We start from the raw sequence: 24,913 nt of genomic DNA, 5'->3' as shown, positions 1-24,913 counted from the left end.
CCTGGCCCGGCCCTGCCACAGGCACAGGCACAGACACAGAAACAGTCACAGAAACAGCCCATTGCCTCACTAGAGTGGCTATAAATAAAAAGCGAATTTCTCAATCATTTTTCAAATCGAGAAGAACTTCCTCATGCGCACTACGAGTGTATCTGAATCGAGCGATATAGAGAGGGGAAAGCCCGAGAGGCAGCCGAGGCAAGCCAGATGAGTAATTGGAATACCCGCTGAAAGCTGGGCATAATGAATAGCCTCCAACCAAGGTTGCGTGCACTTGAAGAAAAACGGCGCTAGAAAAGCACGCACTAATTGCTAGCCATGGAATAAGACTCGAATATACGAACGTAAAGTGGTAGTAAAAAGAAACACACCCATAATTAAATATTAAATATATTTATATTTAGTATATGCTCTTTTTCTCTGGGTCCACCATCCCCAAGGACTGTCCATCCATGAGGGAAGTCGTCCTATCCAAGTTCATACACATCTGTATCTAATGTTCGTGGCTGAATGCTTGTGGACTTTTTTTTCTAAGTGTAGAGAAGCCCACTGAGACAATGACAGAGAGGGAGATAAAGCCTGATCTTGAAATCGTTTCGTGCGCGATAAGAGAACTGGATAGAATCACTCCCTCTCTCTATCTGTCCCTCTCAATTCGATTGTGGGGTTCGATTTGTTGTTTGTTCTCCGGCTCTCCGCCATGATGACTCGGTATACCCCTCGGTATCGCTAAAGAATTTCAATGCCGAGCTTTTCGCTTCACAATCAATTTTTTGTGGACCGAATCAATGTCTCGAAGTGTTTTGAATTTCCATGAATGAGAGCTCGTGCGTCGTCTGACGACGCGACGCGACGCTTAGTTGCGTCTTAGCCACTGGACCATTAACTACGAAAGCCAAAGCTTGGAATAGCCCCAGCCCGCCCCCAACTGGAAGCATTATCAATACTCACTGGAGACGACACCCACTCTCCGGCCTAACTCTGGCTGTGATACTGACGCTGTTCGCTATCCAGCAGCTGGCAGTCGGTGGCGAGGCCCCGGGCAGTCCGGGAGCAGCCGCAACCAGTGCCTCCAAAAATCGCTTCGGGCTGCGACTCTCCTCCAGGCTGGGAAGGAGTCAGCCGAATGTCAACGTGGCCGTCTCCCCCGTCCTCGTGCAGGCGGCTCTCGATCTGCAGCATGCGGGAAGCCCGCGACAGGCCCTCATTGGACTCCGGGAACAGCTCGCAGAACAGAAGCAATCCTCTGCCGTGGGCTGTCCGATGCGTCTCCTCAGCGACTTCTATACCCTGCAGCGCTTCACCTTCAACTATCGCGACGAGTTCCAGGCGCTCGCGGCCCAAATGGGAGTCGGCAGCCATCGCCTCGACTGGGAGACCCCCGCTAGCGCCGCCCAGGTCATCAACTACGACTTCCTTAGCCGCAGCAACTACAGCGTGGGAGAGTTGGTTAGCGCTTCGCAGCTCGAGACCATCTCCGACCACGACACGCCCTTCCTGCACGTGTCGGCGGTGACGTTCCGGGCACCCTGGGCCCAGAGCTTCGACCCGGACGAAACGCAGCGCATCAACTTCTTCAGCGAGGGACAGCGGCCAAAGCTGGTGGAGGCCATGTTTGGGCAGCATCGCTTTAGGTATGCGGAGGTAGCCACTCTAGACGCGTAGCTGATCGAGCTGCCCTTTGCCACAGCCGATCTGCGGCTGCTCCTCATCTTCCCGAGGCGGGCCGATGGCCTGCCGGAGCTGGAGCAGCAGCTGGGGAAGTACGATCTGCAGTATCTCAGAGGACAGATGCAAGAGCGCAAGGTCGCCCTCACACTGCCCAAGTTCCAGTTGTTGGTGCACGCACAGCTCACTAAGGTTCTGAAAGAGGTGAGGAAAGAGGGCGTTTCCGTCTGAGCAAGTACCTGTAAGCCACATCCCCCCTTCCATGTTTTCCTTGCTGAGACGAGACTCTTCACAGCGGAGGCTCAGCTGAGCGAAGTCTTCAGTTCGCTGCTTGCCAGCTCGGCCCCCATCTGGGCAAGATGGGCCGGAGCACGCTGCTGGAGCTGCAGGAGGAGGGCGGTTCCGCCGGCGACTCGTTCTGTAAGTGGACTGTGATCCGGCTGGGCATCGTATCCGAAGAAGAAGCCTCTCTTTAATCAGCTGCCGTCTTTACAGCCTTTGGGGATCTGTTTCGACGCGCCCTACCCCTGGTCATCAATCATCCGTTCTTCTACGCCATCGGCAATGACAAGACCCTGCTGCTGGCCGGCCACATCGTCGACATCTGAGTGCCCTCGTCCGCCTAAGGCATATTCACATTCTGTTCAACGCGACTGACTCCAGCCTTTGGGGTTATCGCCTTATCAGTCCCTGAGTTGAGCTCAAATCAGTTTTAGTTCATAGCAAATAAACGAAGACCAAAGTAAGCCAAAAGTGACAAATGGTTTGTATACACTCCGTCCGTGTGCGCCTCTCAGACCTCGAAAAAGAGAGAGAGCACCGCTTGGAATTGAATTGAATTCGGTGAGAGTCCCATCGCGCACAGACTCCAAGGCGGAACGACGGGCGACTGCCCGTTCAGTTCACATTCCGACGCGATCGGGTATGTCTCAAGTGCGAATCAGTGGAGCAGCCGCCCCGTCAACCATTTATACGACATACGTATACACATATAAATTCAATGACCATGGCTGTCATCGTCAGCTGCCTATTACGTAAGCTCCAATTTATACGCAGATACTCATACGATCTGGTTTGAGGGTTTTTTGGGTTCAGAGCCACAATATTCCATATAGAGGAGAGGACAATCTTGTGGCCCGAAAAATATTGTACGTACCCTTGCGGACGTGTCGTTGGACAGAGCAGTCAGAATTTTTTATGACTACTTATGATAAAGTCATTCGCTCCTGAAGGCTAATACTCGCTGCTTGGGGAAAGTAGGGGGAGTGTCACTAACACACTAACACCATGCATTCGCTCCATTCCTTTAGTGTTCCTCGCGAGCCTCTCGCATGCAAAGACCAACGCAGGTTTTGATTCCTCGATTGATCGCAATTTGCTGGCCGCTGATCTCTACAATGCGGTGGGCGCCGACCACCTGAATGAGAACGTTGTGATTTCGGCGGCTAGCATACAGAGCTCCATGGCTTTGGCCTTCGTGTGAGCCAAGGGTCAGACGGCCAGCGAGCTCCAGCAGGGCTTGCGGTTGGGCCCAGGCGATGTCGACCAGGTGAGCCAGCGCTTTGGCAGCTACCAGCAGTCGCTGACACGCGAAAACAACCCGCGGCTGGCCAACAACATCTACATCAGCGAGAACCTGGAGTTCAAGAGCTCCTTCCGGGACGTGGCCCAGCGCCAGTTCGACTCAAACATCGATAAGCTGGACTTCCATCCGCCGTACAACAAGCGGACAGCGGATGGCATCAACCGAGCGATCGCCACCAAGACCAATGGAAAGATCCCCGACATCCTCGCGGCCGAGCTGCTCAACGATCGCACCGAGGGCGTCATCGTGAATGGAGTCTCCTATGCGGCGCCCTGGCAGAAGGCCTTCAAGCTGGACAAGACCGAGAAGCGCTCCTTCCGCACCGGCAACGGACAGTCCGTGCGCGTGGACACCATGTGGACCCTGCAGAACTTTAGCTATGCCGAGGTGCGCACCCTGGACGCCAAGGTCGTGGAGCTGCCCTACCAGAAAGCGGACTTCTCGATGCTGCTGCTCCTGCCCAACCGCATGGATGGTCTGAGATCCCTCCAGCAGTCCTTGGTGGGAAAGAACCTACTCGCGGAGATCGGAGAGATGAGCCAGCAGAAGGTGGAGGTGCTGCTGCCCAAATTCAGCGTTACCTTTGGCCTGGGCCTGGAGAAACAGGTTCAAACAGGTAAGGTTTTCCGCTCGTATCCCCCGATAGAACTGAACTGAAGTATTTGTCTTCCTCTGCCGCATACATAGCTGGGTGTCCACACCATGTTCTCCCGCGACGGTGACTTCAGCAATATGTACCGCATGTTCGTGAGCCACTTCATCAATGCCGTGGAGCACAAGGCCAATGTTGAGGTGTCGGAGGCGGGAGTGGAACAGCCCCTAGAATCAGGCGGTGAGTATACGGACCATTGTGTCCCTCTATAGCCTTTATATGCTATATGTGTACTGAATTCCCCCCCAAAAATAGTTCTCAAGGGCCTCTTCTCGAGGTCCAAGAAGTTCGAGGCCGATCATCCGTTCGTGTTTGCTGTGAAGTACAGGGACTCGATAGCCTTCATCGGGCACATTGCCAACTATGCGTATGTCTGAGGCGGACTCTTGAATACTTTATATTTTTTGTTAACTATATTGTTGAATAATTCCCAAGCAAACAGCTAAATAAAAGCTTTAAAAAAAGAAACATTGTGGTTGGATTGACAGTAATAAATTTATTAAATTCGCGTGAAACCTATCTGGAGAGGTGTTAAGTGCTTTCTTTTGATTTTAGCTAATGAAAAGTGCACAAATCTTTGAGAAGCGATACATCCTATTGGTTCATGAGTTCCTCCGCTGCATAAAATGTACACATTTCGTACAAATCAATTTTTTTTTGGGTCACACTCACCTCTCTAGCTCCATGGGCATCTGATTGGGCTTATCCATGGTGGGGATTTATCCTTGTTTTGCTTATCTCTGGCGTTTTATCAGCTGTTGCCTTGTGGCTTTGTTTTTCGCTCGATTTGCATTCATAGGTACATCACTGGGGGGCGGGGGGTTTATTCAATTGGGGCAAGGGTGGGGTGCAGCCTTGTGGCACATATTTCTCCTCGGATTTATTTATTATCGTATTCTGTCGCTGCTTTTCTGACATTTCTGCTGTTGCTGTGTTTCCTTTAATCGCGGACATAAATCAACGAAAGCCGCACAAAACTGACAACAATTTGAGCTTAGGCGTATTTATTATTAGGTTTTTTTCTTTTTGGCTATAACTTTTTGCAGTTGTGTTTCTTGGGAGAAACATTGGCCGGACTGGATGTGGATGTGGAGGTGGAGGTGCAGTGTGCCTGTCGATTGGTGGATTGGCACTAGAAACTGGTTCGCGGGCCCGAATTACATTTGTCTTCAAATTCGCCGTAATTGTGTTTACTGCTGGGGATCTGTGTTTGGGGGCAAGTCGCACAAAGTGGCGTACATTTCGCGCTGATTGGATGTCGCGCTATGGCAGGGACATGGACTGAGGCCGCGGTACTGGAACAGGGGCATTAAGTTGACCATTTAAAATAATTGATGCACATTTTCTTACTTCACCAAAACACACAAAAACACAGCCTGATACACACACACACACACTGATATACATATACTCGTACGGTTGCGGCAGTGGCAGCGGCCGCGGGCAACTTGTTGCATATATCTATATATTTTTTATTCATTCAAAAATCCTTTGGCAGTAGCACGGGACGGTGCACACGCAAGCCTCGGGCGGGAGAGACAGCTGCCCCGGATCCGATCCTCGCCACTTGATAAGAAGGCCAGCCCAAATCGCGGGGGCAGTCGCCGTTGCCGTTTCAGTTGCAGTTGCAATAACGTTTCTTTCGCTCCGTTTCGCGCATGCGCAGCATGGACTTTTCAACGTGGGGCGAGAGAGCGCGCGCGGGATCGTGTCTGAAAGCAGACTGACGGAGCGCTGCGATCGGCCCCAACGACGAACTCCAATCGGGGAGTCGTGCGCCGACTTGCACGCTCTCACACTGGGGTTCGCTCTCCCGAGCGCTCGCTCTTTCGGCACTGGAAATACTGGTAATCGCAGAACGATTGATACGGGGAACACAGCCACAGGCAGCTCTTACCTGTGCAAAGTATATTGAATCAAGGGGAGCTACAAAATGCAGAATGCAACTGACGTTAGAGCACTTTCTGTGAATGGTTCACCCTACATGAATACACCTTGCTGCTGCCGTTGTAATTGTAATTCCTGCAGTGCTCCCTCTTGGAACGCTTCGCATGTGGCATGTCTCCTCTCGAGTGTCCGTCCCTTTGTTAGAATTGTTTATGTGCGCCCTGACAAGTTCTCCCTGTTTCTTCTATTTCTCCCTTTCTTTCTTTGTTTTCTCGTTTTGCCTTCGTTTTCCCTTCCGCTTCCCAGTGCACCAGCAGCAGCAGGTGCAGGTGCAGGCACAGGCACAGGCACAGGCACATTCACAGGCACAGGCGCAGGCGCTTTTAAAACAAATGCCAGAAATATCTCTGTCCCTGTCTGCAAGTACTGCCTGCCACTCCATAGAAGGGCTAGATATCTTGATTGTTTTGAAGAAGAAACTCGTTTCTTCTTACATATATCTGACAGTTCATTTAACTAATCCCAGATCCTAGACGGGCCTTGCCCACCGGGAGGGCTGGCGGAGGAAGAATAATCCAACGAAATCTTGATGGAATCGTGGATGGCGGGGAAGGGCATGCAGTGGTCGAATTCCAGTTTTCGATCCAGCTTAAATTTCTCCCCACTTGAAATTTTTTTTTTTTTGGGTCGCACGTTCCGTTTTTCAGTTTCGAGTTAAATATTGCAATTGACTTCCATAATATTCATATTTATTCCACGACTTTTATGTTTATTTTTAGCTTTCGTAAAGGCCAATAAAAGAGTCCCACTGACGGGTCTCTGTAAACATGACCACGCCATGAAATATCAGTAAAATCCCGGGCACCAAAGAACCCAAGGTACATACAGGATTGAGGTAAACACCGAACACAAATACCCCATCGTTAGTACCAAAGTGGTTTTCTGTGACTTGCATTTATCATAATTTGATTCTTTAACCCAGTATAATGGATTTGGCATGGCTGGAAGTCACGCCTGCCACTTTGGAAGAACATTTAAGTTTTTCAAATCATTTTTATGGACCGATCGAACATGAAGCTCGTTGCAGTGCTCCTCTTTGGTATCGTCTAGCAATTTAGGAGGATTTCCACAACACTTTATTACAATCCTTCATTGCAGTATTCGCCCTCATCCAAGCAGCCTTCCAAGAGGCTACGCCCGAAAGGCTTTGCCCGAACACCTGCCCGACTCCCGACGGAACGATGGTTTGTGCCTTCAATGGCTGCTACTTCAACACGGAGTTGTGTACCATCAAAATATTCAACTGTGCCCGCAAGGTGAAGGGAATGAGCGGTAAGGATCGAAGAAAGCTAGCCCATTATGCCTCCCCCTATAGCAGAGTTTTCCTTTCAGTGGTGAAACTGGTCTCCGATAAACAGTGCAATAACGAGACCCATACACCATATTGCACAGCCGTGACCTTTTAAATCTAGTGGAGAGCTTCCAATTTATTCATTAATGAAGCGATTACAAATGTATTTGCATAGTTAGATTGATTGATTGATGAAATGCTGATGATATGGGAATACATATTGTTTGTACACGGAGCGTTTTCCGCATTAATGTTAATTCACGGAGGGGGGTGTGTTAGTTTTTTCCGCAAACGAATCAAAGTCTATACAAGAAAGAGAAAAGTCGATCGGTCCAGTTGATTATTAGGGAATAACTATTTATTACAGATCTTAGTGCTTGAGTACTGGGCATAAGAGAGAGAATACAGTGGTGAATTTAGTACAATTATGGTGAGAGTAAAAACAAAAAGTGAGCGTAGGCTCTCTATTTTACGAGGGTTCTTTGAATCCTTGTTCCTTAAGGGAGTTTGACCGAACATCCCGGCCCCGTTGAAAGGACTGCTTTCAAACCACCGGAAGAATTGCCAACTTGTGTATTTGCCTGCAACATGTTCCATTTGCAGTGCGGAGGTGCACCACCCGTACAAGTCCATCCTTCCCAAGCACAGTAGACTGCACTCGGCCTAGTTTCCAGCGTAGCGGTGGCAGGTTGTCCTCATGGATGATGACCAACGTGCCCTCGGTGAGGTTCGTTGAGGGTGCTGTCCACTTCGTGCGCGATCGCAATTCGTTGACATAGTCAGCAGACCATTGCTTCCAAAACCGTTGCTTGACGGCCGTAATCGCATCGTGGCGGTCCATACTTGACAGCTTGATATTCTCGAGGGACCTTTCAGGTAGTGATCGCAATGATTCGCCAACCAAGAGATGACCAGCCGTGAGAGTGCTATAGTCATTTGGGTCTGACGAAAGCGGCGATAGCGGGCGCGAGTTGAGGATCGATTCTATCTCGACGACGACAGTGCTCAACTCTTCAAAGGTGAACCTGGTGTTGGCCAGCGTACGATTTAACAGCCCCTTTGCACTCTTGACTGCCGCTTCCCAAAGGCCTCCGAAATGAGGTGCCCTGGGGGGAATAAAATGGAAATTAATAAAGTCAGATGCGCAAAATTTATAGATTTCATCTTGGGTCTGCTTTAAAAACATAAACTTTTTTAGTTCGATGCCCCTACAAAGTTTGTGGCATTATCGCAGAAGATGTCTGTCGGCAGCTTGCGACGACTTCCCATCCGTTTCAATGCGTTTAAGAACGCCTTTGTTGACAAATCAGAGACTACTTCGATGTGAACGGCCTTGGTGAGAAGGCAAACGAACACGGCTATGTATGCTTTTGTAGGTCCCTTTCCTCGAATGCGTAGATATGTGTTGATGGGTCCACAAAAGTTAACTCCACAGCGTTCAAAGGGTCGAGCCGGAGCGAGTCGCGTAGGCGGTAATGAGCCCTTGAGTTGTTGTAGCAGCTTCGGTCTGTAGCGAACGCAGTGTACACAGGAGCGAACAATTCTACGTGCCAAGTCTCTGGCGTTAACGATCCAATACTCCAAACGAATGAGAGCGACTAGGGCTTTAGGTCCAGCGTGATATTTCCGAAGATGCAAATGGCGAATATAGTTCCATACAAATTTTGACTGACTAGGCAGCAGCAACGGATGTTTTTGACCGTCTTGTAGGTCTGAGTATTCCAAACGTCCACCAACCTTGATAAGTTCGAATCCGTTCACGACTTCTAAAAAGGGAGTAAGAAACTTTAAGCTGCTTTTTAATGGTTTTTGCTTCTGAAGTAAACGGATGTCCTCTACAAAACGAGTTTGTTGAATGTTCCAAATAAGGCAATGTGAAGCAAAACGAAGTTCATCTGGCGTCGGTGAGGTTGTGGTAAACGTCGATTGCTTCCGACATCTCCTTATGAACCTAATCATCCAAGCAATGAGACGCAGACTGTGAGTGTACGAGCTGATATTATCGACGATGTTGAGGATATTATTTGTCTCGTGTACGGCAGCAAACAAACTTTTCCGATTCTCCGAGTTAACCACGTCCATGTCAATATCAAGTTTTCCACCAGTGGCGGGCCAGTTTTATGAATCTTCGACTAGAAAAGTAGGACCCGAAAACCATGGAGACTTAATCAACTCGCTCACGTTACAGCCTCGCGACAGAATATCAGCAGGGTTTTGATGTGTTGGCACATAGCGCCATTTTCCAACAGACGTTAAATCCTGAATATCGGACACTCGATTTCCAGCAAAGGTCGATAAGGTGACTGAGTGTTGTTGCAGCCAATGCAATACGAGCTGTGAGTCGCTCCAAAAATAAGATGTGATAGTGTGTTTACTGAATATGGCCTTGACTTTGTTATACAACTGAGAAAGTAGATGTGCGCCGCATAGTTCAAGCTTCGGAAGAGACTGTTTCTTCACTGGTGCTACTCTAGACTTAGAAGTGAACAATTTCACTGTGACCTGTCCAAGCGAATTCTCCGTGCGCACATAAACACAGCCGCCGTATGCCCGAATCGATGCGTCGCAAAATCCATGTATTTGAATGCTCCTAGTATCAGGCTGCAAACAAAAACGAGGTACCGCTAGTGACGACAGTGAATTCAGCGATTCCAAACACTTGCTCCATGCGTGGCTTAAATTCTGGGGGACAGACTCGTCCCAGTCGAGTTTCAAAAGCCACAACTCCTGAATAATGATCTTAGAGACAATCACTAACGGTGATAGCAGACCGATTGGATCGAATAGCGACGACGCAGTAGACAAAATTGTTCGTTTTGTGGTAGTGGGATAGACTTCCTTTGGATTAAATGTGAAACTAAATGCATCACTTCGTTGATGCCAAGTTACGCCGAGTGTGCTGCTGACTGAGTTTTCTGAAATGTTTAATTCCTTGGTAGATTCGTCTTCCATCACGCCTGGATGATTTGAATGCCACTTGCATAATGGAAACTGACCACGAGCGAGAGTTGATGTGATTTCAGTTTTTAGTTTGAAGAGTGTATCTATATCATGAGCCCCACACAAAAGGTCATCAACATAAAATGCAGTTTTAACAGCAGCAGCCCCTAATGGCCATGCATCCTTACAATCCTCAGCCAAGTAATGCAAACTACGAGTTGCGAGAAATGGGGCAGACGCAGTCCCATATGTCACTGTATTGAGTTGGTAGGTTTGAAGATCCGTATTTGGAGATGCTCGCCACAAAATGTACTGGAATTTTCAATCCTTCTCACTCACAAGTACCTGCCTGTACATTTTTGTGACGTCGGCTGTGATGCCGAACCAATGCATGCGGAACCGCAGCAATTGGAAGTACAACTCATCCTGAATGGTAGGGCCGACTAAAAGTAGATCGTTAAGTGATCTTTGAGATGTTGTACGGCAAGAGGCGTCAAAGACAACTCTGAGCTTCGTCGAGGTACTGCTTGGTTTCAGAACGAAATGGTGGGGTATATAATAATGCGGTTCTTCCAAGTTAGGATTCAGTACGAGCGACATATGGCCGAGACTTTCATATTCCTGCATGAACGAGATATACTGCGAGCGAATTTCCGGTAGACGAGCGAGACGTCTCTCAATGGCAAGAAATCGAGTTCGAGCTGTATCGAAGGAACTTCCAAGACAACTTGGATCTTCTTGAAATGGCAAGCGAACGACAATCCGCCCACTGGCATCCTGATGTGCTGTGTCCCTGAAATGGTCCTCACAGCGACGGTGATTTGGGAGCATTCTAGCGCTTGGATCGACAAATGAGTCCACTTTCCATAATTGCTGCAAATTCTTGTCGATCGACTCTTCTACAGTCGCCAAGCACAATGGTGGCTGTCTGTTATATTGCCGCTGGTACCTCCCAGCAACAACCCAACCAAAAAGAGTCTTCTGCAAGTGGGAAGATTTGGACCAATGCGAATCTGGCCAACAGCTAGAGCTCCATAGAAGGCTTCGGTCCCCAGTAACAAATCAATACGTTTAGTCCTATAGAAAGATTCGTCAGCCAATGGAGTGTTAGCTGGTAGGTTCCAATTCGATATGTCGATCTCACTATCTGGCTGGTAGGCAATATGGGATGTGATTCCAAACTGGAGAGTGAGCTGATAGCCGGAAGTACGTGACTTAATAGAGGTAGTCGTACGAGCCTTCAAACTAGTAAGGGAGTCTCCTATACTGCGAATTCCAATGTGGTGTTTTTCACGACAAAGGCGAAGCTTTTGTGCAAAGGTTTCGGTAACAAAATTAACCTGAGAACATGAATCAAGCAACGCTCTACCGAGTTTGTATTCACCTGTGGCATCCTTTACCAAAACCATAGCTGTTGCCAACAAAATTTGATCATCTGCTGCGATCTCCATATGAGAGTGTGAAGCAGCTTGATGAGCCGTTTGCCAGAAGGGTTGCGCTGGTTGGAGTACCGGTTCAGTAGTTGAAGATTGTCCTGCTGATGATTGGGGTGGCTGTTGCGGCTGAGAGTGATGCAAAGATGAATGATGATTCCGATTACAGGATCGGCAACGATGAGTCGATGAACATTGCGCCACTCTATGACCATTTCCAAGACAATTGATGCAGAGACCGAGGCGTTTTGCATTGTCGTACCGTTGGTTGCTGTTCATAGCCTTGAACTGAGCGCAATTAGAGATCTTATGGCCAGAACTAGAACAAAGTGTAAAAGACGGATTAGTGATAGCAAACGACGAGTTTATTTGGTGATTAGAATGACGATTTGACTTATTGGATTCAGCCTTTCGTTGTGACGAAGTAGCAGCCGAGTTTCCAGACGAATGGAGGAACTGACAGTGGCGTTCCAAAAGCTGTGTGCATGCTAGCCAGGTTGGCAGAGTTTTGTAGTCCTGCGATTCCTTCCACTTGTTCCGAGTTTGCTGATCACACTTTTCCATTATAATATATATAACCATAGCGTGAACAATGTTCTCAGGTTTGCCGATGGACTCCAGCGAGCTTAATATAGCGGATGCCTTATCCACTAGGCTGTGAAGCTGCTGACTGTTTGACCTTTCCACAGGTTGTAGTGCAAAAAATGCCTCAATACCTTCTAAAAATATAAGAGTAGGATTATCAAAACGGCTTTTGAGTTTTGCTAGGGCCTTCGGATAGTTTTCGCTTGTAACCTGGAATGCCTGAATTGTATCTAATGCCGGCCCCGTGAGGCAGGTCAGCAAATAATTAAACTTTTCTATATTAGACAATCCAGACTCACGCACAACAATTTGCTCGAACGAGTGAATGAAATTCTTATAGTTTGCATATGTTCCGTCGAAAGTGGGTAGCGACAACCTTGGTAACGATGACTTCACTGGTGGTGGGTGGTAGTCCGGCGCAACCATGCTGGCGTTCAGATCTCCTCCCATTTTTTCCTTTATGGCTAGCTTGATTGCTATGTATGTATCCTCCAAATCTGCCCGTCCTTCATCATTCGGACTAAGGTCTTCAATATTAGCGGGGACATTTAAAACATTCTTGAAATACGTTTCTAAGATGTTCAACCGATAGCGAAGCTCATCATTGCATATCGGGGTTTCCGATTTAGCATCTACCACAGATTTGATCCGAGTTATATTTCGTTTTATATTGCTCCGTTGGCGTTTTAAGTCTTCGAGCGTCGTCATTTTGTTGTGTAGTGTAATTGCGCTGACACAGAACTAGAGCTTCCAAAAATAACAACAACAAAAAACGCAGCAAGCAGCAGCAGCTAGAGCACAAATCCAACGGTGAAAGCAAAAGCAAAACTTCCAGCAGCGGCAACGAAACCAAAACGAAAGTGAAGCGGTGGAATTCCAATAGAAAGAATGCGTTGATCGATGGACCAAAGCAGGTAGCTGCAAAGCGAACGAACCGAGAATGCAAGCGCCGTTGAATGCGTTGTGGGTGACAAGCGAATGATAAAATTAAGCGAGAAAGGCGAGAGCAAGGCGAGAACAACGATCCCGCGATCTAGACGAACAATTCTGATACGGTTTTCGGAACTTTCGATTGCAGCTGCGAGACGAGCGAATGTTGTAATTGTTGCCTTTGTAGATTGCGATTAGTTTAATTGTTCACAGAAGAATTAACTTAACACACGTGCCCCACGTTGGGCGCCAAAATGTTTGTACACGGAGCGTTTTCCGCATTAATGTTAATTCACGGATGGGGGTGTGTTAGTTTTTTCCGCAAACGAATCAAAGTCTATACAGGAAAGAGAAAAGTCGATCGGTCCAGTTGAGTATTAGGGAATAACTATTTATTACAGATCTTAGTGCTTGAGTACTGGGCATAAGAGAGAGAATACAGTGGTGAATTTAGTACAATTATGGTGAGAGTAAATACAAAAAGTGAGCGTAGGCTCTCTATTTTACGAGGGTCATTTGAATACTTGTTCCTTAAAGGAGTTTGACCGAACACATATATCTAGAACTTGACAATGTGTCCCGTAAAGTAGCCCGCATGCTGGTCGCGTATGATGAACACAAACGGATGGTCGGCCCCAAAGGTATTCGGATCCAGGGGCATCGACATGGGCACTCCAGCGGCATCTAAAGTACAGAGTATTATGGGGATAGTCCGAGAAGGGAGTCGGTATTCTGGATGCTACTTACAACTGACGCCTGCTGCCTCGCAGCCGATCTCGTTCACATCGATGAAGGTCTTGTGCTGCACCTTGCTGATTCGAGTGCCAATGGGCGAGTCCTCGAAAATGTTGCTAAAGTCAGCCGCATCCGAGAACATGGCGCTGATGCCCATCTTCGAAAGCGGAACAAAATTGAGATGAGGATGCAGTGAATCCAGTCATAATCCCTCTGACCTTATTCAGAGTGGGCTTCAGATCCGTGTCAAACTCGAACTTGAACTTGGGTAGATAGACGGACACACTCTGCCACTGCCAGCGGTCCTACAGCAGCTTGAAGTCCACGCCCTTCAGCTTCTCCTCGAGGGATCGCAGGCCGGTACGCTGGTTGGGCAGGATGAACCACATGGTCATGTTGATGTTCTCGAAGAATAGCTCGATGAACTTGGCGTCCAGTTCCGGGTAGTCGGCGTAGTAGTACCAGTTGTCCGCGAACATCGTGGGCACCTGAATGGACTGGCGTTCGCCGAGCCAGAAGTCGCGGTCGCGGGTGTCCTCATCGTTGAAGGGCTGCGCCCAACGGGCCTTGAAGTAGATGGCGTTGACCAAGGCCACGTTTGTGTCCGGCTCCAGGCTGTCCACCACCCGCTCGATCTTGTCCTGGGTCTCCTGCTTCACCCACGCGTCGATGCGGTCAACGGCCTCCGTCTCGCGGCTGAAGTCCAGCGCCTCCACGACCGAGTCGAAGTACTTTTGGGCCACCTCCCGGAAGTGGGACGCCACCTTGAGGTTCTCCCGCGTGTACCCCTTGTTGGCGATCTCCAGCACCGTCTTGGACTTGATGTAGGAGTGGAGCAGTCGGTGGTAGGTCTCGGCGAGCCCGTCCTTGCTCTCCTTGGCTGAGGCGTGCAGCGTCTTCTGCAGCTCCGTGGCGGTCCTGCCCTCCGCCCCGTAGTAGGCCAGGCCCAAGGCCAGCTGGATGCACACGGGCGAGATGATCACATTCTCGTCGTGCCGGTCCGTGGCCATGGTCTGGAACAGCTCCGTGGCGAATAGATTGCGCTCCTGGATGGTGTTGCCCCACCCTCCGGGGACAGATAGCACTCCAACTAAAAGTAGAACTGAGAAGAGCGGGTAGAGATTAGGGATCGGGATGTGTGGCGGTGGCTGGGGAGGCAGAGGCACCCACAGGCTAGCCAGCGGTTCATAGCGCCTGCGTCGATAGCTCGATACTGAAAGGGAAATGCGCCTGAAACCTGTCATTTAATGCCGCGCCAGGAATCAAGGCTAAGAGGAGCGCCAGCTGAGGCAGAGGCAGAGGCAGCAACAGCGGCTTAATGCACTTTGCATTGCAAGCAGAAGAAACGAGGGGGAACGTTGTGAGTTGCTGCGGACACCGCAACTCTACAGTTATACCCGATACTTAGTATGGCTCTCCTCCGGCAGACGCCGCTAATATTGAACGACACGACAAAGAGTGCGTGCGAGAGAGACAGAAAATCAGTCTGAGCGTGACGTCGGGCGCTGCTTAGCCACTGCAAATTGATTTGTTCCTATTGGCTATAAAAATAATCTGATCTGATCCAGATTCAGCAATCTGATAGATATGGTCATTATCTATGATTCTGCTGTCCGTCTGTCCGTCCCCTTCAGCGCCTAGTGCTCAAAGACTACAAGAGCTAGAGCAACGATGTTTTGGATCCAGACTTCTGTGATATGTCACTGCTACAAAAATATTTTAAAACTTTGCCCCGCCCACTTCCGCCCCACAAAGGACGAAAATCTGTGGCATCCACAATTTTAAAGATATGAGAAAACCAAAAACGAAGAGTTGTAGAGAATGACCCCAGCACCCAGACTGCGGAATCTGAATTGGATCGTATTATTATTATAGCCAGCATCAAGAAAACAATTTCATTTTTTCTCGCCCTGTCTCTCTCTAACACACACGTAGCATAGGCGGCTTTGCTTAGAGTAAAACATTAGCGCCTAGATCTCAGAGACTACAAAAGCTAGAGCAACCAAATTTGGTATCCACACTCCTAATATATCGGACCGAGACGAGTTTGTTTAAAAATTTCGCCACACCCCCTTCCGCCCCCGCAAAGGACGAAAATCTGGGGATATTCTAAAATCTCAGAGACTATTAAGGCTAGAGTAACCAAATTTGGTATCCGCACTCCTGTTAGATCTTACTATAAAACGTGTATCTCAAAATTTCGCCCCACCCCCTTTCGCCTACACAAAGGACGAAAATATGTTGCATCCACAATATTGCACATTCGAGAAAACTAAAAACGCAGAATCATAGATAATGACCATATCTATCAGATTGCTGAATCTTGACCAGATCAGATAATTTTTATAGCCAAAAGGAACAAATCAATTTGCACTGGCTACGCAGCGCCCGACGTCACGCTCAGACTGATTTTCTGTCTCTCTCGCACGCACTCTTTGTCGTGTCGTTTAATATTAGCGGCGTCTGCCGGAGGAGAGCCATACTGACTTAGTATCGGGTATAACTGTAGAGTTGCGGTGTCCGCAGCAACTCACAACGTTCCCCCTCGTTTAATTTTGATTTTAACGGATTCATTGCCGCTTAGTTATCTTTGTTTCTCTTCTATCTTTTCTTTTCTCTACTACCCCAGCACTATGCTGATTGCTTACCTAGATTCATATATTCATAGGAAAATAAATAAATGCTTGAATGCAAAATAAATAATATAGACTGCGAATTTTTTTTGTTTTCAGTTTCGGGCATTTTTCTATGGGGCATAAACGACTCGAACACAAGAATTTATATATCAGCATTGATTTTTCCCTCTGGATCCACTCTCTTTTTGAGTGGGTTTGCGAAAACGAAGTCTGGAAAACAAAATTTTGATATCTGAGCCATTGTGGAACGTCAATTGGGGAGGCATCGGATCTCCGGATAGCTACAGGCCACGATCAGCATGATGAACAACAGCATCTGGGTTGTCCCCACCAGGACTCTCTTGAAAACTTCTACACCCTTCTTCTCGACTTTCACCTGCCTTGTCGCCTTGAGACCAGAGCGTCTTGGTGTGGTTGGCCGGGGCTGATCCTCTGGCATCTCTGTCTGGGTGCCGGTGTGCACCTTTATGGGAATGGGTAGAGAGGATAGCGCCGTCACCAGAAGGCGCTCGACCATCGTCGAGGTCCATCCATTCTCACCTTCATATTCGGGCGCTTGCGTAGAGATGCCATTGGATATCAAGCATGTCACCATCGAATGCATCGGCGCCCTCGAGTGCAATAAGTCCAAAAACTTGCAAGACGGTGTCTCCGTCTCTCGATTGCCAGTCGATGCCGATCGAACGAATCTAAGTCCCATCTCGGTAAAGGATTGCGCCAAGATATCCTTTTCTTTGTCATTGATGGCATTTTTCACCATCTTCTCGTGCGCGATGCGGCACATGGTGTTCATCTGTTGAATTAGATCGGAGTAGGCGCTAGCACCAGCACCACGAGAAGCAGCATTGGAGTCAGCAGCAGGAACCGGAGTAGGCAGCAGTATGTTCTCCTGATCTTTTTCGGTATATGGATCGGTGTTTGGATCGGGATCGGGTTCAGGATTCATTGCGTTCATGATGCTATTCATGTCTAGACTGTACTCCTCGATCACGCCGAAAGTCTGGACCCTGGCGAAGGTGCGACACTCCTGCATTACCATAGCCTCACCCGTAACGTGCCGGAGTTCCATTTTCCTGATGGTCAGACGCTGATGGATGCGGCTGATGGATCTGAAGCTGGTGGGTGGCGTGTAGTAGCTGCTTGAGGACTCGTAGTCCTGTTCCTCTTTTACCTTGGCCTCGTTGGCCTCGTGGGCCTTGGCGTTGGTGGTGGTCTTGGTCGATGGTTTCGCTGGTGTTGGGAGTATCGGTGGTAGGCCTCCTCCTTCAGTGTCCTCTAGCGGATCGATGTTGGATTGAAGATTGGCTCCCCATCTATTCAGCAACGTCAGCTTTGCGAGCTTCTTTTTGAGATGGTTGTGGCCTACGACCAACTTCTGGTAGCTTTCCGCAAACGCATCCACGGCCGCTTGGTCAGAAGCGACCAACGAGGCTGAGGCTATTGGTACGTCGCTTTTCTCGGGCCTAGGCGTCTCATCACTAGTGAGATTGAAAGCGACATCATAGGTTTTGTCGGAAAAAGTGGAGCCCCGGCTAGTCGTGCGTCCGTCTGGAAAATGATCTTCCATTAACAGGGCGTTGACGTCATTATCTGTCCGCCCAAAGTACGTGAAGCTGGATTTCGGCATCTCCGCCATCCATTGGGCATGTCTTTCACTAATCTGATCGATCAGGTCGCTGGCGTCACCACTTCCGCAGGTGGTGGCGGTCCTATTCTCGAGCACCCGCAGATTCTTAACAGCAGTGCGTGGCATCTTCTTATTGGGTTCTGGCCTAGCCAATGAGGTCTTGAGTTGGTTCACCTGTGTCGGGGAAGCTGACCTCGGCGGGCGAGTCCTGCCACGCGAGGCAGAAACTCCCTCGTGATCTTCCCGCCGGCTGGAGCTTTAGCCGGACGTAAAGCTGGAGCCCCAGGCCCTGCCGTTTGTGCTGATGCGACAGTGACAGCTGTCACCAGGTGCTTGGATTTAAACGAAGGTGGACTGGGATTAGCACGGCCACTGGCGGTGGTCCTCTGGTCAAATGCTGCCTGCCGAAGAGATCCTCCCGAGCGTCCCTGAATTTGGGCTGACCTAAGGATTAGCACAAGCCAATTGGCGATTTGGAAGCCGCATAGCTACTCACCAGGGGGGGGGTATTGCGCCGTATGCGGCTGCAGATGGAGCGGCACCCGACCCGCCCGTGCCTGGGGCTGGGCCTCGGCTAACCCTCGCAATCTAATGCGTTCCATGTTGCAATAGTATGTCATTAATTGGTTTGATAATCGAATGACTGTTTCTGTGATGGCTTACGCGACGCTTCTGTGTATTTAAATTTAAAAAATAAAATTAGTGAGTTTTTGTTTCGTTTTCCCGCTCTCCCATATTTGTTGTTTGTTGTGACAGTAAAATAAAATTTGATTCTATAGCGAACACATTCCCTGAGAATGGCGTCCCCCTGTTTTAATACCCTTTGGCAATGCACTTGGTTGCCGTTTTTGCCTTTTGCACTTGTCTCTCACCTCTGCCAAGCCGAGGAGGGTCGCCTTGGGACTTACCCTTCTGTCAAATTATTTACATGCCTGCTTTGAGAGCGATCCCAAGAAGAAGAGAATAAAAGAGAGCAGGGGAAGAGCGGCAGTGGCGGAACAGGACGGTGAAGCGTGCAAGATCGGGATTTCATGAACTCTAATTTCTTGATTTAATGTACAACCTCTCCGCCTCCCAAGAAAAACATCTTAAAATGCCCCTGTTTTACGGCCTCTGAATTTAATGAGTTATTTTCGTATTTGTTTAGATAATGCGTCCATAAACAACGCTTGTCCGTGGAGGCAGGGGAAGGCAGGGAAACGAATGCAAACAGAGTTGCGCATAAACTGTTTATCAGGGGGAATGCCCCCCTCCAACAAACTGCAGCACGCACAAAATAAATGTATTTACGAAACCCCAAAGATTGAAAGACCCAAAAATCGAAATCGCAGCATGCTCAACGAGCGTATCAAAGGCCGAAAACGTTAACCAATTTTTTATCATTAAAAGAGCGCGGGTACCGTTCCAGACTACCGCTCCGCCTCTCCTCACCTCTCCTCTCCTTAACTCTCTGACCGATGGGCGAGAGAGGTGGTATCAAAAGTCCCGATTTGGGTCCAGGTTATTTATGCACATTTTGTGTGAAATGCTAATAAATTTTAATGGAATTTTAAAACATGCTTTATGGACTCGGGACTCGAGACCCGCACTCCTGGTGCTGGTGCTTGTGCTGGTGCTCCTTCAAAATGGAAGAAAGAGGATGACTTTGGAACAAATGGAAGTACCTTTTATATTGTTCTGATGTTTGGGGTGTCATAAATTGGCAGCTACCGTGGGATGGACAAGCAGCTCCTGCATTTGACTGATGGCTTTTTGGCCAGATCTTGGTCAGAACTACGGTACAGATATGAGGATGTATTCAGATACTGCATAATTACGGTATAGATATGAACAGTGACATGAATTGCAGAGCGGAGCTGATCGGAGCATTACGCGGCACAAAAAGGGGCAAACACTTTCAATCGATCGCTGGGGATCGATCGAACTGAGGAGAGCGGAAAGCGGAGGCTTTGCCTTCTTTCCTTAAAAGCACAAAACCAGATTCGGTTTAGCCTTATATAATTTACAACTACAAGATTGTTTCCCCGAGTGTGTGTGTGTGTGTGAGTGTGTGAGTGTGTGAGTATGTGTCTGTACCGTCTCCTGGCAACGACCGCAGCCCGATGCTGACCGTTCTGATTGAATGATTTCAATGATCGAGACAAAACATGTTAAAGATCGTGAGATGCCGGGCCGCAAAAGCCCTGGCTCTTGTCTTTATAGATACACATAGCAGCAGAGGCACTGGCCTGGCTGAATTGGTGGGGTTCGAGCAGGAGGAGGTGGAGAAGGCATCATGCAACGGCAGCAAAATGCTGCCGCTGTTGATAAAAATAAACTTGGCAAAAAACGTCTTCTTGTTCTGATGCTCCTGCCTTCTCCTTCTACTTCGCCCTCTCCAACTTCTCTTCTCCAACTGCAGAGCCAGAGCCAGAGCCAAAGCCAAAGCCCCCAGTCTGAGCGCCAGCCTCAGAGCCGCAGCCTGGAAAAGCATAAGAATGATGAGGCAGCAACACGAATTATGTGATCGCTGCTGCATCTCCGCTCTCCTCCTCGCCGGACTCTGCTCTGTGTGCGTGCACGTAACCCGAAACCAGTTGATGATAGAGCAGAAGCAAAACTCGGGGCACAAAAAGTCCCCAAACACCACACCACCGAAATAAAAAATAAATAAATAAATACAGAAATAACAAAAAACTAAAAACAATGGCAGCAATCCCCTCCGCTGTCCCTTTGTTACCTCGGCCCCCTGGCCGTAACCTTACCACCTGCTGGTGGCTCTGCTGCTTTTTATAACCAATAAATTTTCACATAACTAAAACAGAATGCTCGAAAATTGCATAGTATCGGAGGAGTATGCCCCAGGGGTTTAGCCCCGTCCTGGATGTGCGTGTTCACAGCCCGAACAATTGATGGTCGAGTAGAATGGACAGGGGTGGTGGGGTGTAGACACCTCTGATGATGGGAGATTGTGGGAGAGCCGAACTATATACTGAATCCTATACAAAATGTTTAAGACCAGAAGGTACGCAACATAATAAACGTATTTTGAAATATACAAAACTTTCAAATTATTTAAAACTACTAAATTCAAATTGGACATAAGTAAAAGCGTTGAACAAAGTTAAAGAGGAAAAATTCCTTTAAAATCAAAAAAAAGTAATTTTTTGTTAATATTTTTATAAAATTTTTGTTTCTTTTGGTATTTTGTTTGCCAATAAATACTACATTGCAACAAAATATAAAAGAAACGAGGGGGAACGTTGTGAGTTGCTGCGGACACCGCAACTCTACGGTTATACCCGATACTAAGTCAGTATGGCTCTCCTCCGGCAGACGCCGCTAATATTAAACGACACGACAAAGAGTGCGTGCGAGAGAGACAGAAAATCAGTCTGAGCGTGACGTCGGGCGCTGCGTAGCCAGTGCAAATTGATTTGTTCCTTTTGGCTATAAAAATTATCTGATCTGGTCAAGATTCAGCAATCTGATAGATATGGTCGTTCTCTATGATTCTGCGTTTTTAGTTTTCTCGAATGTGCAATATTGTGGATGCAACAGATTTTCGTTCTTTGTGGGGGCGGAAGGGGGTGGGGCGAAATTCTGAGATATACGTTTTATAGTAAGATCTAACAGAAGTGCGGATACCAAATTTGGTTACTCTAGCCTTAATAGTCTCTGAGATTTGTGGATGCCCCAAATTTTCGTCCTTTGCGGGGGCGGAAGGGGGTGTGGCGAAATTTGGACACGAAACGGTCAAGGTCCGATATCACAGGAGTGTGGATACCAAATTTGGTTGCTCTGGCTCTTATAGGTTCTAAGATCTTTGAACTCATATTTTGCAATTGGCAAAACCGACCATGAAACCTGTGTGTTAGAGAGAGACAGAGCGAGTAAGAATGAAATTGTTTTCTTGATTCTGGCTATAATAACTATACGATCTGGTTGAGATCTTACATTCTAAAACATATAGTCATCCTCTACGATTCTGCGTTTTTGGTTTTATCGTATCTTTAAAAATGTGGATGCCACAGATTTTCGTCCTTTGTGGGGGCGGAAGTGGGCAGGGCAAAGTTTTGAAATATTCTTGTAGCAGTGACATATCACAGAAGTCTGGATCCAAAACATCGTTGCTCTAGCTCTTATAGTCTTTGAGCACTAGGCGCTGAAGGGGACGGACAGACGGACAGGTCAGGTAAAACATTAGCGCCTAGATCTCAGAGACAATAAAAGCTAGAGCAACCAAATTTGGTATCCACACTCCTAATATATCGGACCGAGACGAGTTTGTTTCAAAATTTCGCCACACCCCCTTCCGCCCCCGCAAAGGATGAAAATCTGGGGATATTCACAAATCTCAGAGACTATTAAGGCTAGAGTAACCAAATTTGGTATCCGCACTCCTGTTAGATCTCACTATAAAACGTTTATCTCAAAATTTCGCCCCACCTCCTTTCGCCCCCACAAAGGACGAAAATCTGTTGCATCCAAAATATTAAGGATACGAGAAAACTAAAAACGTAGAATCATAGAGAACGACCATATCTATCAGATTGCTGAATCTTGACCAGATCAGATAATTTTTATAGCCAAAAGGAACAAATCAATTTGCACTGGCTACGCAGCGCCCGACGTCACGCTCAGACTGATTTTCTGTCTCTCTCGCACGCACTCTTTGTCGTGTCGTTTAATATTAGCGGCGTCTGCCGGAGGAGGGCCATACTGACTTAGTATCGGGTATAACTGTAGAGTTGCGGTGTCCGTAGCAACTCACAACGTTCCCCCTCGTTTGTTATACCCGATACTCAAAATGAGTATTGGGGTATATTAGATTTGTGGTAAAAGTGGATGTGTGTAACGTCCAGAAGGAATCGTTTCCAACCCCATAAAGTATATATATTCTTGATCAGCATCAATAGCCGAGTCGATTGAGCCATGTCTGTCTGTCCGTCTGTCCGTCCGTCCGTCTGTCCGTCTGTCCGTCTGTCCGTCCCCTTCAGCGCCTAGTGCTCAAAGACTATAAGAGCGAGAGCAACGATGTTTTGGATCCAGACTTCTGTGATATGTCACTGCTACAAGAATATTTCAAAACTTTGCCCCGCCCACTTCCGCCCCCACAAAGAGCGAAAATCTGTGGCATCCACAATTTCGACGATACGTGAAAACTAAAAACGCAGAATCGTAGAAGATGACTATATCTTCTAGAGTGCAAAATCTGAACCAGATCGTATAATTTATATAGCCAGAATCAAGAAAACAATTTAATTTTTTCTCGCCCTGTCTCTCTCTAACACACACGTAGCATAGCCGGCTTTGCTTAGAGTAAAACATTAGCGCCTAGATCTCAGAGACTATAAAAGCTAGAGCAACCAAATTTGGTATCCACACTCCTAATATATCGGACCGAGACGAGTTTGTTTCAAAATTTCGCCACACCCCCTTCCGCCCCCGCAAAGGATGAAAATCTGGGGATATTCACAAATCTCAGAGACTATTAAGGCTAGAGTAACCAAATTTGGTATCCGCACTCCTGTTAGATCTCACTATAAAACGTTTATCTCAAAATTTCGCCCCACCTCCTTTCGCCCCCACAAAGGACGAAAATCTGTTGCATCCAAAATATTAAGGATACGAGAAAACTAAAAACGTAGAATCATAGATAATGATCATATATATCAGATTGCTGAATCTGGATCAGATCAGATCATTTTTATAGCCAAAAGGAACAAATCAATTTGCACTGGCTACGCAGCCACCGACGTCACGCTCAGACTGATTTTCTGTCTCTCTCGCACGCACTCTTTGTCGTGTCGTTCAATATTAGCGGCGTCTGCCGGAGGAGAGCCATACTGACTTAGTATCGGGTATAACTGTAGAGTTGCGGTCTCCGCAGCAACTCACAACGTTCCCCCTCGTTATACCCGATACTCAAAATGAGTATTGGGGTATATTAATTAGATTTGTGGTAAAAGTGGATGTGTGTAACGTCCAAAAGGAATCGTTTCCGACCCCATAAAGTATATATATTCTTGATCAGCATCAATAGCCGAGTCGATTGAGCCATGTCTGTCTGTCCGTCTGTCCGTCCGTCCGTCTGTCCGTCTGTCCGTCTGTCCGTCCCCTTCAGCGCCTAGTGCTCAAAGACTATAAGAGCGAGAGCAACGATGTTTTGGATCCAGACTTCTGTGATATGTCACTGCTACAAGAATATTTCAAAACTTTGCCCCGCCCACTTCCGCCCCCACAAAGAGCGAAAAGCTGTGGCATCCACAATTTCGACGATACGTGAAAACTAAAAACGCAGAATCGTAGAAGATGACTATATCTTCTAGAGTGCAAAGTCTGAACCAGATCGTATAATTATTATAGCCAAAATCAAGAAAACAATTTCATTTTTTCTCGCCCTGTCTCTCTCTAACACACACGTAGCATAGCCGGCTTTGCTTAGAGTAAAACATTAGCGCCTAGATCTCAGAGACTATAAAAGCTAGAGCAACCAAATTTGGTATCCACACTCCTAATATATCGGACCGAGACGAGTTTGTTTCAAAATTTCGCCACACCCCCTTCCACCCCCGCAAAGGATGAAAATCTGGGGATATTCACAAATCTCAGAGACTATTAAGGCTAGAGTAACCAAATTTGGTATCCGCACTCCTGTTAGATCTCACTATAAAACGTATATCTCAAAATTTCGCCCCACCCCCTTCCGCCCACACAAAGAACGAAAATCTGTTGCATCCACAATATTGAGGATACGAGAAAACTAAAAACGCAGAATCATAGATAATGATCATATCTATCAGATTGCTGAATCTGGATCAGATCAGATAATTTTTATAGCCAAAAGGAACAAATCAATTTGCACTGGCTACGCAGCCCCCGACGTCACGCTCAGACTGATT

General features: G+C 47.6%; 2 protein-coding genes and 3 pseudogenes across 2 annotated transcripts; 3 read left to right on the top strand and 2 right to left on the bottom strand.

The window, feature by feature from the left end:
* The first annotated feature begins 840 nt into the window (after positions 1-840).
* LOC117190210 lies at positions 841-2,425 on the top strand (annotated as a pseudogene).
* Positions 2,426-2,608: 183 nt separating this feature from the next.
* On the top strand, positions 2,609-4,341 carry LOC117189482 (annotated as a pseudogene).
* A 2,452-nt stretch (positions 4,342-6,793) lies between these two features.
* On the top strand, positions 6,794-7,379 carry LOC117190889. Its single transcript, XM_033395900.1, has 3 exons — positions 6,794-6,891; positions 6,951-7,124; positions 7,185-7,379. Exons 1-3 carry the CDS (start codon positions 6,849-6,851, stop codon positions 7,256-7,258), a joined length of 291 nt encoding a protein of 96 aa, XP_033251791.1. The 5' UTR covers positions 6,794-6,848; the 3' UTR covers positions 7,259-7,379.
* Positions 7,380-13,575: 6,196 nt separating this feature from the next.
* LOC117190208 lies at positions 13,576-15,010 on the bottom strand (annotated as a pseudogene).
* A 1,453-nt stretch (positions 15,011-16,463) lies between these two features.
* Positions 16,464-18,781, bottom strand: LOC108159886. Its single transcript, XM_017293503.2, has 2 exons — positions 18,526-18,781; positions 16,464-18,468 (listed from the first exon to the last, which is right to left on the bottom strand). Exon 2 carries the CDS (start codon positions 18,153-18,155, stop codon positions 16,653-16,655), a length of 1,503 nt encoding a protein of 500 aa, XP_017148992.2. The 5' UTR covers positions 18,156-18,468; positions 18,526-18,781; the 3' UTR covers positions 16,464-16,652.
* Positions 18,782-24,913: the final 6,132 nt, after the last annotated feature.

The sequence above is a fragment of the Drosophila miranda genome (assembly GCF_003369915.1).
Source record: "Drosophila miranda strain MSH22 chromosome Y unlocalized genomic scaffold, D.miranda_PacBio2.1 Contig_Y1_pilon, whole genome shotgun sequence".
Classification (NCBI taxonomy): domain Eukaryota; kingdom Metazoa; phylum Arthropoda; class Insecta; order Diptera; family Drosophilidae; genus Drosophila; species Drosophila miranda.
The sequence above is the reverse complement of the archived record's forward strand: the minus strand, read 5'-3'. Positions and strand labels throughout refer to the sequence as shown.